This window comes from Tauraco erythrolophus, chromosome 1 (assembly GCF_009769465.1).
Source record: "Tauraco erythrolophus isolate bTauEry1 chromosome 1, bTauEry1.pri, whole genome shotgun sequence".
Lineage (NCBI taxonomy): Eukaryota > Metazoa > Chordata > Aves > Musophagiformes > Musophagidae > Tauraco > Tauraco erythrolophus.
In genome coordinates, this window is record NC_141465.1 from 36,000,304 (window position 1) to 36,014,659 (window position 14,356).

Below are 14,356 nucleotides of genomic sequence, written 5' to 3' on the forward strand. Positions count from 1 at the left end.
CAGTCTCCTCCCTCCCTTGCCGCTACCAGAGGCAAGGACCTGTGTCAAATGACAGATGAGGTATTTTAGTTGCTTAGCTTGTTTAACATTCACAGTTAAATATATACCATATCTTTCAGCTGCTGTAGAGTGGAAACGTTGTAAAGCAAAAAGTCAATTTTCTGCTGCCTCTCTCCAGAGTATGAAGCACAATTTTAATGCATAATACTCTCTTCTGGGTAGTGTACAAAGACTAAAATGTAATTGCTTCTATCTGTCTACCTCCACAAGCATTTTGTTTTCATTCCAGGTACATAAATCTCTGCCCCTTGAGGTTCTTCAGCAGATGGATGCTGGTCTGATTAAAGTGTTGGTAATGGGTATTACTAATGGGAGCACAGTGGTAAGTTTCAATTTACTGATCGCAGAAGATGTGGATATCTACTACATCAACACCACTTTTCGTGATGCCTTTGAACACAGCTCCTATTTCACAGTTGACAAGAGCAGTCTCTCCATAAATGGTGAGGAGCAGCTTGTATCCCAATAGTTCTTCAGAACTAGAAAGATGATAAAGCCTCTTATTAATCTGTGTTTTTTGAGGTGAAAGTATCTGTAAAATGGATGGATGAAAAGCCACTTTATCTCCTTATATTGCTCCTGCTTATCCATCAAATAAGTTTTTTCAGAGAAGATCAAAAGATGAAATAAGAAGTGAGGTACTCCTGATCCAAAATGACAAAACCAACTGGTCTTTTTGTCTATAGCTAGCATTAATTTAATAGAGAAGAAGATATGGAGACGTTAGAAACAATGGTCACAAATTGACAGTTTTATAAGCTACCAGTGGAGACAAGTCCTTGTACACAGACACAACTAGCTCTGTTTAAAATAATTTTGAAACACATTACCCTCTGCTTTGCACTGATAATTTGATAGACACCTCAAGAAACAAATAAATGAACATGTGAATTCTTCTGCACTAGGAGTATACGTTTTCCTCATACACCTGTGGGTTGCAAATTCAGATGAAAGTCCACACCTTACCAAGACCAGCACAATGGCTGATTGTACAACTTCTTTTCCTTCATATATATTTTAGGTCATTAGCAAGAAACATTAGTCTCCTGACTAACTGCTGTTGACTTGTTTCACAAATCGATGTGTCATCTCTGGAAAAAATAGCAAATTCTATATCCTTAAGACGATGTGTTTGTCCAAAGAATATTGTTATAAGCTATCAATTACAATCTCATGTAAAATTACTTCAGAATGGTGTATATAGTCCACCCTGTACATTCTCTTTGCCTGTTATCCTTAGAGCTGTGAATCTGGAAAGTTCCATATCCTGTGAATTGGCAAGATCATGACTATCTTGTGGTATGGCTTTGTAGAGTGCCTGCCCCCCTCGAACCTATGCTAGAACAAATGGTTTGTTTCAGGTGCAGGTCCCCATAGAGCAGGTGGTTAGCACTGCTTTCTGAGTCTCACATATGGTGTTACGTCCTTATTTGCACAGTTTCAATTAGACCCTAGAAAGAGAAAGGGAAGTAAAGCATATTTTTCCTTTCAAAAGTGAAAATTTTGGCCAGGTAAAAATTAAGAAAGCAACTAGACTGCAACTTGGACCAGTCACGCAAACCTTCTGCTTCACTTATGCTGAGCATTTACTAATCATCTCCTCAGGAGTGTGGAATGAGGGAGGCAGCTGAGGCAACCCCTGGGGTTAGAAACATCCCCTTGGGCTGCTGATCAGTGTAGGAGGATAATAGCTCTGCAGCAGGGTGCCTACATTTCAGTGAGTATCTGCTGAACATCACTGGTAGCACAGCTCCTGGAGGGTTTTGTCAGTGCCTTGCAATTAGCCTTCTAGACTGTGCTTCCAGCATCCCACCTCTTCTAGACCCAACAGCTGCCTGACACGTACAGTAGAGTATAACGCCTAAGAAGTGTAATCCCACCATGATATCATGACAATATGACCGTGCTCCAGTTTCAGAACCATCACAATTTCATTTATACACTCTCCATCTTTGTCTTTTGCTTAAATATACCCAACAGATTATGATGAGTGCAAAAGTGAAGAAGATGACTGCTCCCCGGATGCATCATGTCATAACACACTTGGGTTTTACCAGTGCAGCTGCAATGAAGGATTTGCTGATGTGGATCCAGAAAGCCCTGGAAGAAGCTGTGAAGGCAAAAATTTTTTTTCTTATCTAATGGCTAACTGAACGCTTAGTGATCTGATATTTATTGCATTATGGTCACACTTGCCACAGGTCTTGAAATTTTGCCAGGGATTAATTTGGTTCATTGTTTTCAGCTGGAACCTAATGGGAAGAGTCTTGTAGTGCGCTTTAAATATTTCTGACTGTAATAGTCCATCATGAAAGTTTACTATATTAATATTTAATGCTGTCTTTGTAAGGTTCTTTTAATCCTTCTGTTTTCTCATATGTGCCATTGAAATTAGATAGGATTGTCGAGATTGTTAGTTATTTTCATTAGCAGTAGCAGAGGGGACAGCAGAGATAATGGAGAAGGTAACAGAAATCACTAGGTATGTGATTTGACCTCTGTATGACAACAGGGATGGAGTGTTGATATGACAAACTACTTTTTTGTATGAGTCAGTTCATCTGGCTTCTCTCTTTCCTTAAATCATTTGTTAGCTGATGTATGATGGGTCTTTAAGCTCCTAAATTCTTTTAGCCTTCTTCAGTAATTTAAATTTGTTTTTGTAACCGCGGTGATAAGCTACTCTTTGGCTGAAGTCACAAGGATTTGCCGACTGATACAAACCTTTGCTCAGTTTTGTTTAACCAAGAGATTTAGCATTATGATACTGATCTCTTGGGAAATTCAGCTCTGAAAGAGCTCAGACTTTTCTTTTTCTTCCTTTTATGTTCAAATCAGCAACTTTTTAATTTGTGACATTTCCGAAAGCTGGGAAGTTCCAGAAGGATATATATATTTGTACAGATTCCATGTATTGCTTGGGAAATAGATGCTATTTATATGTACAACCCACAAAATTATTTAAGAGAATTTTTGTGCCATGAGACACATCCTCTGTGTTTCACTGCAGATGGAGTTTATTATCTTGGTGTTCTCCAAGTCAGTGGTGGATGAATACTTAGGTTGTTTCTACCAGCAAAGAGCCATGGGGTAACCCCAGAGCCTGTGCTGGATGTCATGTGTTCAACATACACGTTGATCTCAACCTGTGCTTCCCCTTTCCCCTGCTTGCTTTCTTCCTGAAACCATTCGAGATTGCTACTAACACATTTGTTCTACTCCTCACTGTGTCTCTCAGGGCACATATGTGTGATATGGGCACGCTACCTGAGGTTTATCCACATTTCCCCCGAAATGAGTTTTTCAAAGCGTTCAGGGTCATATCTTTTCAGTAGCACAAATGGGGCCAGATTCTTTAACAAACTCTGCTCCTGTTCATACCTCACATCCAGAGGTATGAAGTCTCCTACAGTACTAGGCAAAAAAATATGAACACTTGCTGAGCAACTTACAGCTGGGGATATTTTGCAAGCACTGATCTTCCAAAAGCTGTATATACATATTTTACTTGAACACACTAATTATTGCAGCTGTCAGGAAATAAAGGACTTCAGCTTTACTCACAGGCACTTCATGTTTCTCTTGTGCTCTTAAAAAAAAAAGCCACAGCTTTGCCAGTAAGTAGGGTGGGTTAAAAAAAAAACAAAAGAAGCTAGTTTCCTTGCTGGTAACTGTGAGTTTCCTCCTAAGGGTTTCTTCTTACCTTATAAAATTAATTTGAATCTGTAAATTACAAAAGTGTCTTTATTTTTGGCACTCTTCAGCATTTCCTATCAGCCAAGAGGCAACACTGACGGATAAGAAACCTATACACGACACAGTTTTACCTGCAACATCTTTGCAAACTTCAACTCATGTTTCCTCCCCTGCTTCATTGGACTTCTCTACTGCTCAGCACAAAGCTCTGGAGGACACCATGTTCTCCAGTGTATTGCTGCCTCCTCTCACCACGGATCCTGTATCTACTCCTGATGTTTCTCCTCAACCATCTCCTGTCCCCCTTGTTAAACCTGCCCAAGAGCTTTCCATTAAAGATGCGGTGAGAGTGTTCTGTGAAATTGAGAAGATCATCCTTGCCATCCAGAAGAGATTTTTACAGCAGGAATCTATCCCGGAAACCTCCTTGTACCTTGGGGAGCCTCGCTGCAACGTAAGCATCAGCAACGGCACTCACGTTGTGCTGCAGGCAGGCTGGAGCGACTGCGGCACTGAAGTTGAGACTGTAAGTCCTCTGAACTGGTGAACGTGAAGAAGCCCTGCAGCATTTGTTTTTGTTCTTAGGGATGGGGTGAGGAGTGGGCCAATGGTAGATCCTTAGCTGGGAGTACAGTCTATTAGTTGCTGAAATGTTGGTTAAGAAATTTCTTTGGAGAAAGAAAACCTTTTCCTGTAAGTGGAAAGTTACCTGGCTGGTTGGAGAGGAGGGCAAGCAAGAAAGAGAAAGGGAATCTTTGAGGTCAGGCAGCAAAACTCAAGGGCTTCTCCAAACTGAGAGTCACTTCCCATGTCTCTCTAGGTTCCCTCTGCAGCTGTCAGAAGCTTCTCTTTTCTTGAAAGCATTTTGATTATCATATTTAGACAAATATCCTGATTGCTACCGGTAATGGGCACAAAGACTGATGTCCATCTCTTTGGGTCCCAAACCAAATGCTATGCTCAGGCCATGCCAATGTATAGAAACTCCCTTGTGGAGCAGACTGAGGAAGAGAAGGAAAGCTGGTGGATTTTCATTGTCTCACTGTACAGCAAATAAGATACTAGAGGTTTAATCTGTTTGATTTTTGCAGCTAGGAAAATAGAGAATTCCTAAGCATTTGGAGCTGGTAAGCCTCTAGCTCTGTTATATCCCTAGATACACTGATGTTCACACATTATGCTTTCTTCTTTCTGTGTTCCAGAACATGACGAATACTGTGGTGAAAACCATCCTTCGGAATGACGTTTCTGCTCAGGGAGTAATCCACCATTTAAAAGTTGCCAGTCCCATTCACTGTGTGTTTCAAAACAATCTCTTGACTTCTTCTGGATACACTGCAGAAGGGTAAGTGACAACTCTCTCTGCTTTGAAATGCTGCTGTGTGGCTGAGCGCTTCTGCATCTGAAAAAATCCCCAGGGACCTTAGCTGTATCCAGTGACAGTACTTGCTGTGCCAAGTAGTCTGCCATCCTGTGAGTCCTGTACTTAGGTGACCCCTGCTACAGGCTTCTCTCCTGTGTCGATGGATCCAACAGCCAACAAGATTGGCAATTGCCTAGCTAAAAGATGAAAATAAACCTTTGGGAGATTCTGGTGCAGGTTTGGGAGCCAGAATTCCTGACTTCTCTTTGCCTTCCTGAGAAATCATGTGTAGCAGTAATAGTAGTTTCCTGCTTTGGAACATAACAATGATGTATCTTTTCAACTGGTGCATAGCGTGCAGATTGCTGTACGGGTGCTGAGGATGGCAATTTGTAACCCCACAAATCCTTATTTGACCAACTTGGGAAAAAGAGAAGATATGTAACGTGGATACTTTTTTATGGAAGGCCCCATCTCCAAGTAAGGTGGAATCTAATCCACTGTTCACAGAAAATCAAGCCCCTACTCACAGAAAAGGTGGCAGCACAAGCTTTGCTCTGATGCTGAATGTTCTCCCTTCACACAAGTGCACCTCGTCTCTCTTGCCTAGCACCATGCTTAAGCTGTCATCACCACTTTGTTTCCTAACTCTCCAGACATTGTATTTTCCTTTCTGTCTCCCTGCAAAGTCTTTGTCATGCCCCTTCTCTCTGACCTCTATAAATTTGAGTCCCTCACTTACTGTTCAGATTTGTCTCTTGTCCTTAATTTTTTTGGCTCAGCTCTTCTTCACTAACTTACTCTTACTTCACTTACTCTCCTTGTTTTGAACTTTAAAACAGCTCAAAGAATTGTTCCACTCAAATCTCTGTCTCTGCTCTATTTGTATTGCCAAGACATTCCATCCTTTGGTTTTTTCCACTTCCATTTCCATGCCTCCTACCTTCCCAACTGAAAACTCGATGCATTTTCACCCTTTCCTCTTGAACAGTGTCCTTACATTCTGGACTGTAGAAAACTCTTCACTACTTAAATGTGCAAGAGGTGGAGAAGCAGGCACTGATTTATAGAAACACACAGTCAAATTTGTGGTCTTTAAAGGAGGTTAATTGTTGTTTCAGACTTTACACCATCTTTGAGGATTTGCACGGATCTGGACGCTTTAGAACGGAAATGCAGTTGTTTATTGGAAACTCTCCAATACCAAAAAATTTCAGTGTTTCTGCCAGTGATGATATACTGATTGAAGTGGGGATCCAGAGAGCAGACAGCAAGCTAAAGGTGGTCCTCACTGACTGCTGGGCGACTCCAACTAATAATTCAGTGGATCCCCTCTCATTTGCTTTTATCAGCAACAGGTACAGCAATGCCACTTTCAAATTGCATGGGCCGTACCTTAGATCTTCCAGTGATGCAGACTCCTTATATGTTATATTTTAAATGTCTTTTATGTGTTCTCATCATTCATATATGCTGTCTCTTACCATTCTGACTGGTCACACCTTCTTTCAACAAGAAAGGTAGGTATGAAACCAAAATGTTTTCAAAGGATAACGTGGTAGTTATTAGAGTTTGATTGTCTTCTTCATTGTTTTGTAAAGGAATTATACTTTTGACCTGAAGAAATAGGTGGGTTTGGCAGTCAGTAATAAAAGAACATTGAAAAGTGAGTCATTTATCTGTTTCTCTGTGGTTCAGATGTCACCAAGAGCTTATGTGACTCTCATCAATGAAGATGTTGGTTAGTTGATTCCTATGTGTTGTGACTCACAGACGATATTAATGCAGTCTTTAGTGAAAGAGGAGGTTTGTTTCTGTCTGGATCCCTGATCTCACCCTGTTGTCATATTCCCTGGGCTCACTCACCACCTTAAAGTACAGGATGGTCCTTTTACTCCGTAACAAAAGCTATTACTTTTAGTATGATGTTCTTCACTTTGTGTTTAGTGAAGCTAAGTTTAAATCCTTCTTTCTGTCACTCTTTCCCTTCTTTTCCGATCATGGAATCATAGAATGGCATAGGCTGGAAAGGACCTTAGAGATCATCTAATCCAACCTCCCTGTCATGGGCAGGGACGCCTCTCAACTAGATCAGGCTACTCAAGGCTCCGTCCAACCTGGCCTTGAACACCTCCAGGGAAGGGGCATCCACAACCTCTCTGGGCAATCTATTCCAAAGTCTCACCACCCTCGTACTGAAGAATTTCTTCCTAAGATCTAATCTAAATCTGTTCTCCTTCAACTTAAACCCATTTCCCCTTGTCCTGTCAGTGGACACTCTTGTAAAAAGTCCCTCCTCAGCCTTCCTGTTATTGGAAGGCAGCTATTAGGTCCCCCGAAGTCTTCTCTTTTCAAGGCTGAACAATCCCAGCTCCCGCAACCTGTCCTCGTAGCAGAGGTGCTCCAGCCCCTTGTGGCCCTCCTCTGAACACGCTCCAACAATTGAATCTCCTATTCTATTTGGGTACTGTGAGAATAAAGCAGTAAATAGCCCCTTGTCACCCCTGCACTGCTGGAGGGTTGCTCCGTGGCAGGTCTGTCTGTGGCTTTCTAAAGGACTCTTACAACCCGAGTTGTGTGCCATAATCACAACATGCCTTCTATAGCCCTAGCTGCTATGTATGTTTTCACTCTTCTTTTTCAGCTGTCCCATCCCAAATACGTACACCACACTACTAGAGAATGGGAATTCAAGCAAAGCACAGTTTAAGATGAAAATTTTTTCCTTTGTCAACAATTCTGTGGTTTACCTACACTGCAAAATACGTATTTGTATGGAGACACCAGGAAGCACCTGCAGGACTGTAAGTGCTTTGCTCCGAATGCTCTTTTTCTCCAACATGCCGTATGCAGTCCTGCTATGGAATTGAAGGAGTAATGTTTCCAAATAGGGTTTAAAATAGCTCTTGAAGTTTTCCTTCATTCTCTGCTGAGAGCAGAGAGGAGTGGGGAAGAACTACAACCATATGGGAGTGTCTACCTTTCTCCCCGTTCCTCATCCTCATAGTTAGAAGCATGGAGCTTGCACAGGAATGGGGAAATCAAAGTTGGGCAACCCGAGAACTGAACCTTTCACCTCTGCATAGGGGTGGCTATAAGGCAATGAACAGAAGTCACAATGAGATAGACTGTTCAGAAACATGTCAGCCTGGATGGACATGTCACAAAAAAGCGAGCACCCATATTGGCAGTGTCAGCAGGAAAGTCTGAGTACCTTGATTTGGGATGTTTTTTTCTGTCTTTTTTTTCCTCTAGAGATTTGCCTCTCCAGGTGAGAGTTTAGGTGCCAGGAAAGGAAGCTTGGTGGCATTAAGTTTATAGGGCTGTGACTCTAAGGCTTTTTAAGGCTTATTATTTATTAAAACTTTTTAAAACCTGGTTGCTTTTTAAAGCAATAAACCAAGCAATGTTCTGATAACAACTTCGGTTTCTAATTGTCTGTGGTCCAAAGCATTGCTTTGTTTCTTTTTGCTTATAAGTAAGTGATGAACACTGCGTGATCTAAAAATGTGTTGCTAACATAGAAATAAGAAAAAATAAGTTTTGCTGATGGCTTTTTTTTTCTTTATAGCAGACACACAGGAATTCTCCTCTCCCTCTGCCAATTTTCCTGGCTCTTCTTCTGTCAAGGATGTTTTCATTAGCAGTTTGGTGTTCCTCCATTGTTTAACACTTTCCTCTAGCTTTAAATAACTCACTTTAAGCCCATTATAAAAAAAACGATCTCTTCCTAAAAGATTAAAAATGGCTAGCAGAAGATACTTGTTTCCTTTCTCAAAGTATAAAGCTTCCTCCAAATTATTTAAAAAAAAAAAAAAGTGGGGACAGGAAACACAGCTGACAGATGGAAAGATGGCTCCAGTTTTCACAGCTGAATTTGCTGTTAAGAACCAGTGCTTCAGCAACCCTCAGCCTATGACCTGCTTTGGAGGAGATGGTGCCCTCCTTGAGTTCACTGTGTGTCCTGCACAGCTGAGGAGGGACATGGTGGTTGGTGTAAGGCAGGGAAATAAGAGGGATGGGCAGGACAGGGACTGTGTGAACTGGTATGGCTGCTGCAAGGAATCAAAGAGTTGCTTTACTAGGAACCACTGGGTTTGCTGTTACAGCAGGCTTTAGCTGTATGGATGGGAATTTAGGAATACAATTAACTGAAGAACTGGCTTTGATCTGAGTTACAGGAGTCTGTGATGGGGAAACTCTGCTAGTGCCAGAGAAGGTTTGATTGAGATCGACGTATACAGTAAACAAGACAGAGAAGAGTTCATCAGTGAGGCCCTCTTCTTTCATATATTCTGTATTATTATTTTCTATATTATTCATATATATATATGAGATATACTGTTTTTTAGGCTATGCAAAATTTACCCCCTATGAAAAGTTAGTGAATTTAGTATCTTAGATAGAGATAAAAATATTAATATGTTAATATGCGGAAAAGAGAAGTACTGGGCACATCTGCACAGGATGACAATGGCATTTACAAAGAAGGGAGGGGGAGCTGCAGGAGGTGCAAAGATCATGGAAAACTGGAGCAAGAACAGAGTATATTTGGAAATAACATGAGATGGCTGGGAAAGTGCTCAGAGTCTAGAATCTGACTCCCTGATGTGTATGCTACTCTGGAGAATACTGACTTGCTTCAGGGCAGATTTGCTTCAGCTCATTGTCCGCAAAGTTGAAACTTACATCTTGTATTATTTCTTCTAACCTAGTCTTTTTATTCCTTGTTTTTGTGGTGGAAGAGAGTAAGGTACTCTAGAGTAGAAAAAAAAAAATATGCCGGAGAGCAATGTAGTAAGAAATGAGTAAGAAACATGACTTTGATTGGGAAGAGGAGTGATGTGCCACCACCATGCATATGTTTCATAGAACATGACTGCTCCAAAGCCATGTGGAACCAAAAAATCATTGGCATCAAGGGAACAGCTATGTAACCATAATCTCTAATGGATCTGCCTAGCTGGGAAAGCTATTTGAGGGTAGGCCAAAGTTGCAGCTACATGGGCATTTTTCTAGGGGCTGACCCAGCTAAAGAGACTGTTGCTGACAGTGGACTGTTTTGCCATGTAACCAGGCTGGTAACACTGCAGAGTCTTGTGTAGACAGGCTGGTAAGACACCCTTGCACTTCCCTGCTTTTTTTTTCTGATTATAGTATGGTACTGCAGTTTCTCTGGTTTTATGTGCACTCCCAGGAGAGCCACGGTATATTTTGAATAACCTCAACAGGCTACAGTTCCCATCAGAGACCTTTAGATTGCAATATATATATAAAAAAAGGTAGCAAACAGACTGAACAGTTCTACCGAGGAAGTGTGCAGAAGATGAGTGTGCTGTGTATTCTTCACGTGCTGCTCACACAAAGCTAAAGCAGCGAATCCTCAACATTTCACAGGACAGGGCTTTCAAACTAGTAGTTCCCAGATTAGCAATTCCCATGTCACTGAAGAGTTGTGCATTGCTTCAAAATGACACACAGCTCGGCAGGGGCCGAAAGTTGTCACTGCTTTTGCTGGTGCTGGTTGTAGTATCTGCTGTGCCTGCCGTGGACAGCAGAAACATCCAAACAAAAATGTTTGCAAAACCCTGGCATATAGAAATAGCGAGAAGTTTATTCTCCCATAAGGTTTCTCTAAAATGAACAAAATGTTAGTGAAAAGAAATGAAATGAATGAAATGAAAACATTTAATCTGTGAGAAATGCCTGTTCACAGCAGTGTTTTCCAGTGTACTAATTACAGATTTTATACTGATGTTTCCCTAATGCCATTTCTTTCGAACTTCCATTTGGTGCTCATTTCAGTTTAACAAAGCATAGCATTAAGAAACAAAGACCCTAATGAGTGAGAATAGCACTGCACTTTCACATACTCATTAGAAGGTTCTGTGGTTTTAATTAGTAAGGCATATTAATTGTTGGAGTTTGAATTCGTTGTTGCAGAGATGCCACATGGTTCGATCCCTGAAGACTGGTGAAACCATCGCTACACACAGAACATCCTGGGGACCCCTATGTAAATCGGCTGGTGAGTTATGAATAGAGGCTTGCAAAAAGGGGACACAGAGTAATCACCATTTTAAGATTCTTTGTCACTGGCAAAGGAACCTGAAGACCTGTCATATAAGGTTTTTATGCCCCTCTGCTTATTTTTCTGAGGAGCAGGTGTTCTTACTGAAGCCATGTGGCAGTGTGGAAAAGCACATGCCCTCCTTGGTGAAGTGATTGTCAGATTGTCAAGAGAATGTAGAAAGGGAGAGGGTAAAGTGCTCTGTGTAACTATTTGGGCAGGGTAGCAAGTACAACAGCCACAAAATCAGACATTTATTGCAATTGTGAAGTGTGAAAGCAGCTTGAATCTTTTAGATTGCAATCAGTTTTTCAAGTGTTTACTCTACACTGTTGTTAGACTGCAATTATAATTGAGCTCTGAGGTCCAAAATCAGAGGAGATAAGAGATTGTATTACCATGTTTTCTTAGACTCCCTGGTGTTGACTTCATTACTACCATGAGGGAAGGTGGCAGAGCACAGCTGATGCACAGCACCTTGGTGAATCTGGTGGAGTGGTGCAGTGCAGTTTAATAGGAAGCAAACTCCGGCACTGTGTACAAGCAAGGTCTGATTTGTTACGAAGCTGCCTCTTCTGCATTTACCCTGAGTGATGTTTTCAAGAGCACCTGTGGCCTCTAACATCTTCAATCATTTGGCCACCTCCAGCCATTTGCATTCACATTGCATTAGCATAAGACACTCATTGAGAGTTTTTGTACGCACCAATATCAGAGTTTAACACATGGCTACTGTGAATAGACAGAAGTCACGCGCTTTCCTCCTGCTGGTTACCTGTTCTGCAAAGTCACTTAATGCTCTTCTGACTGTGGAGATAAGTTAATGCCGAGGTGTTAGTGGGTTCAGGGTGTTTTTTTCTCCTCTGCTGTATTGGCCACAATATTCTTTTGGACCTACAAACTGGCTCTGGCTTAGCATATTATATTTTTTTCCAGTACATGAAAGTATTAGTCTGTTAGAACAGGCCTTCAGTGTTCATTTCTGAATTAGTTCTTTTTTCAAAACTTGGCAATTAATACGGCTTTCTTTGTACGGGACTTGTATCAGGTAGATCTCCCTCCCATTTTCACTGGGAATCCCGATGCATTTCTAATATTGAAAAACAGTCGTTACACAAAAGGAACTCTGATGAGGAGAGCTTTATTTGGATTGTACTACATTGATTCCTAGGCAAAGGTGGCACTACTAGATGTCGTGTCTTATTTCCAATTTGGATACTCACATTGCATTTTAAGTGTGAAGCTAGACCTAGATAGTGATACGTATCTCTGTGTTGAAGGACACAGCTTGAGTTACGATGTCAGGTAAGCTGCTGCAGTGAAACATGAAAAAAGCTTCAACTTCTCTGCCTATACTGCTTGGCCAAATGCTGTAGGAAAGACCACTGATACATGGGCTCAGGAAGGGCTCTTTTGTCTGTGTCTGGCTACAGGCTGCCATTTTCACTATGCATCTTATTTTTGATTTCTTTATTTCCTACTGAAATTAAGAAATAAGCCTAAATATATTATGCAACACTGCCTTGGCCTGTCTTGGAATGATGCTTTAAATGTTACGTAGCTTGGACACCGCCATTGCATACCTGTGTGGCTGCCAATAGTGCCCTTTGACCAAAGAACTTGTCTCTAATTACAGGCATGTACGCCTTAGTATTTGTCTTCTGTGCCCCTCAGGTACTGCACAAGTGCTTGGCTTAAGTAAGTGCTGTCCTGAAAATGTGTGTAGACAGATGTTTTTGTAGGTGCATCAAGTGTTTACAAGAACCAATTAGAAGTGTGTAAGAGTACACGTACATACATGAATAAAGGCATAATGTTAAAGGGAGAGGGGATTCTGCTCACAGATTTGGACAAGTACATGGAAGTGTCCACGTGTGAACCAGGTGAACACGTTCTGTGGATGAGACAGCTGGCAACAAGGGACTTGACGCCCACACATAGATGTTTAGTGCTTATGACCCATGGTGCCCCATTCTTTCCTTCCTCTCAGTGACTGGGTGCTATTCCAAAAGACAACAGGTCTCCTGCAGGTCCCATGCCATGTCTGCCAGACCTGTGCAGAAATTGTAGACACCCTTGGGCCTCTCAAGTGGCACTAGATACCTATGTTCAGGCTACAGAGTTGAGCTCATGATGACCACTTCAGTGTGACTCACTTACCTGCCTCCACGGACTGCACCAGCCAGATCTCTGCTGACTAAAATGAGAGCCTAGAGACCCAGCACACATGGAGAATCATTCCCTGAATACTTTATGTTTAAAGAAGTGTTAAATATGAGATAAAAACAAATCAAGTGGCTTGTAATAATCATAGATGAATGGGGGTAGGATTAAGATGGGAGAATGCTTCACCTCTAGGGCCGTTCTGAAAGTAAGGCAGCATTTCAAAGTCACCAGTGCTGATCCTTTAATTCTTATTTTAACGGAAAATTGTAGAGTCAAATTCCAAACACATCACACTCATGCCTGCAGGAACTCTACACTTGTATGTAAAATTACAACTTGGACTGTGGATCACAGACCTTTCCCTGAGAATCACCCCCTTCAAAAGACTGATTCAGTTCGGTATCACAGCTCTGTGCTTCGACATGCACATTGGCAAATTTGTAGGTAGGGTTGGTTTCTTACCCCAGGAAAAGGTTGAGAAATTTCAAAGCTTTTTTCTTTCATCTTTTGGGTTTTTTTAGCATCTGATTTGAAGAGAGAGAAGGAGGCTGGGATGGGAGTTGGATACATCATCCTCATTGCCTTTACTGTGCTTGGTCTTGTGCTGGGAGTTGTGAGCCTTTTCATTTTCCAGTACCACCGAAAGATGGGAAGATACAACTTCCGAATCAAGTCTGACAACTTCAGCTACCAAGTGTTCTATGATTAGCGATTTCCAGGTTACCAGATGTAAGTACTGAATTATGATCAGTTACTTTTTTTTTTAGCTGTTTAGCTCTTCCTGAAATGGTTAAATACTTGCAGATGAGCGTCTTCTGTTTAAGGGTACTGGAACATCCTGTCCTGTTTGCTGTGGGTGAAGGTCATAGAAGTAAGAATGAGATTTCTACTATTCTTGCCTGTTTTCAAATGCTGCAGACTACGGAGGAGAAAGATGGCCTTCTCTTCCTCATCTTCCTTCATGGCTTTGGTCTCACTCAGAGTAAATGTCACACTGCTTT

The 14,356-nt window shown here is 41.5% G+C and overlaps 1 protein-coding gene across 1 annotated transcript in view; it reads left to right on the top strand.

The window, feature by feature from the left end:
* The window catches only part of LOC104372277 (uromodulin-like 1), a 51,571-nt gene extending 37,507 nt beyond the window's left edge, over window positions 1–14,064 (top strand). Inside the window, exons 14-21 of the mRNA XM_086608277.1 lie at window positions 290–503; window positions 2,041–2,178; window positions 3,825–4,282; window positions 4,959–5,101; window positions 6,241–6,477; window positions 7,764–7,923; window positions 11,063–11,147; window positions 13,877–14,064. Of these exons, the coding sequence (XP_086464403.1) occupies window positions 290–503; window positions 2,041–2,178; window positions 3,825–4,282; window positions 4,959–5,101; window positions 6,241–6,477; window positions 7,764–7,923; window positions 11,063–11,147; window positions 13,877–14,064 (1,623 nt within the window). The remainder of the gene's footprint in view (window positions 1–289; window positions 504–2,040; window positions 2,179–3,824; window positions 4,283–4,958; window positions 5,102–6,240; window positions 6,478–7,763; window positions 7,924–11,062; window positions 11,148–13,876) is intronic.
* Window positions 14,065–14,356: the final 292 nt, after the last annotated feature.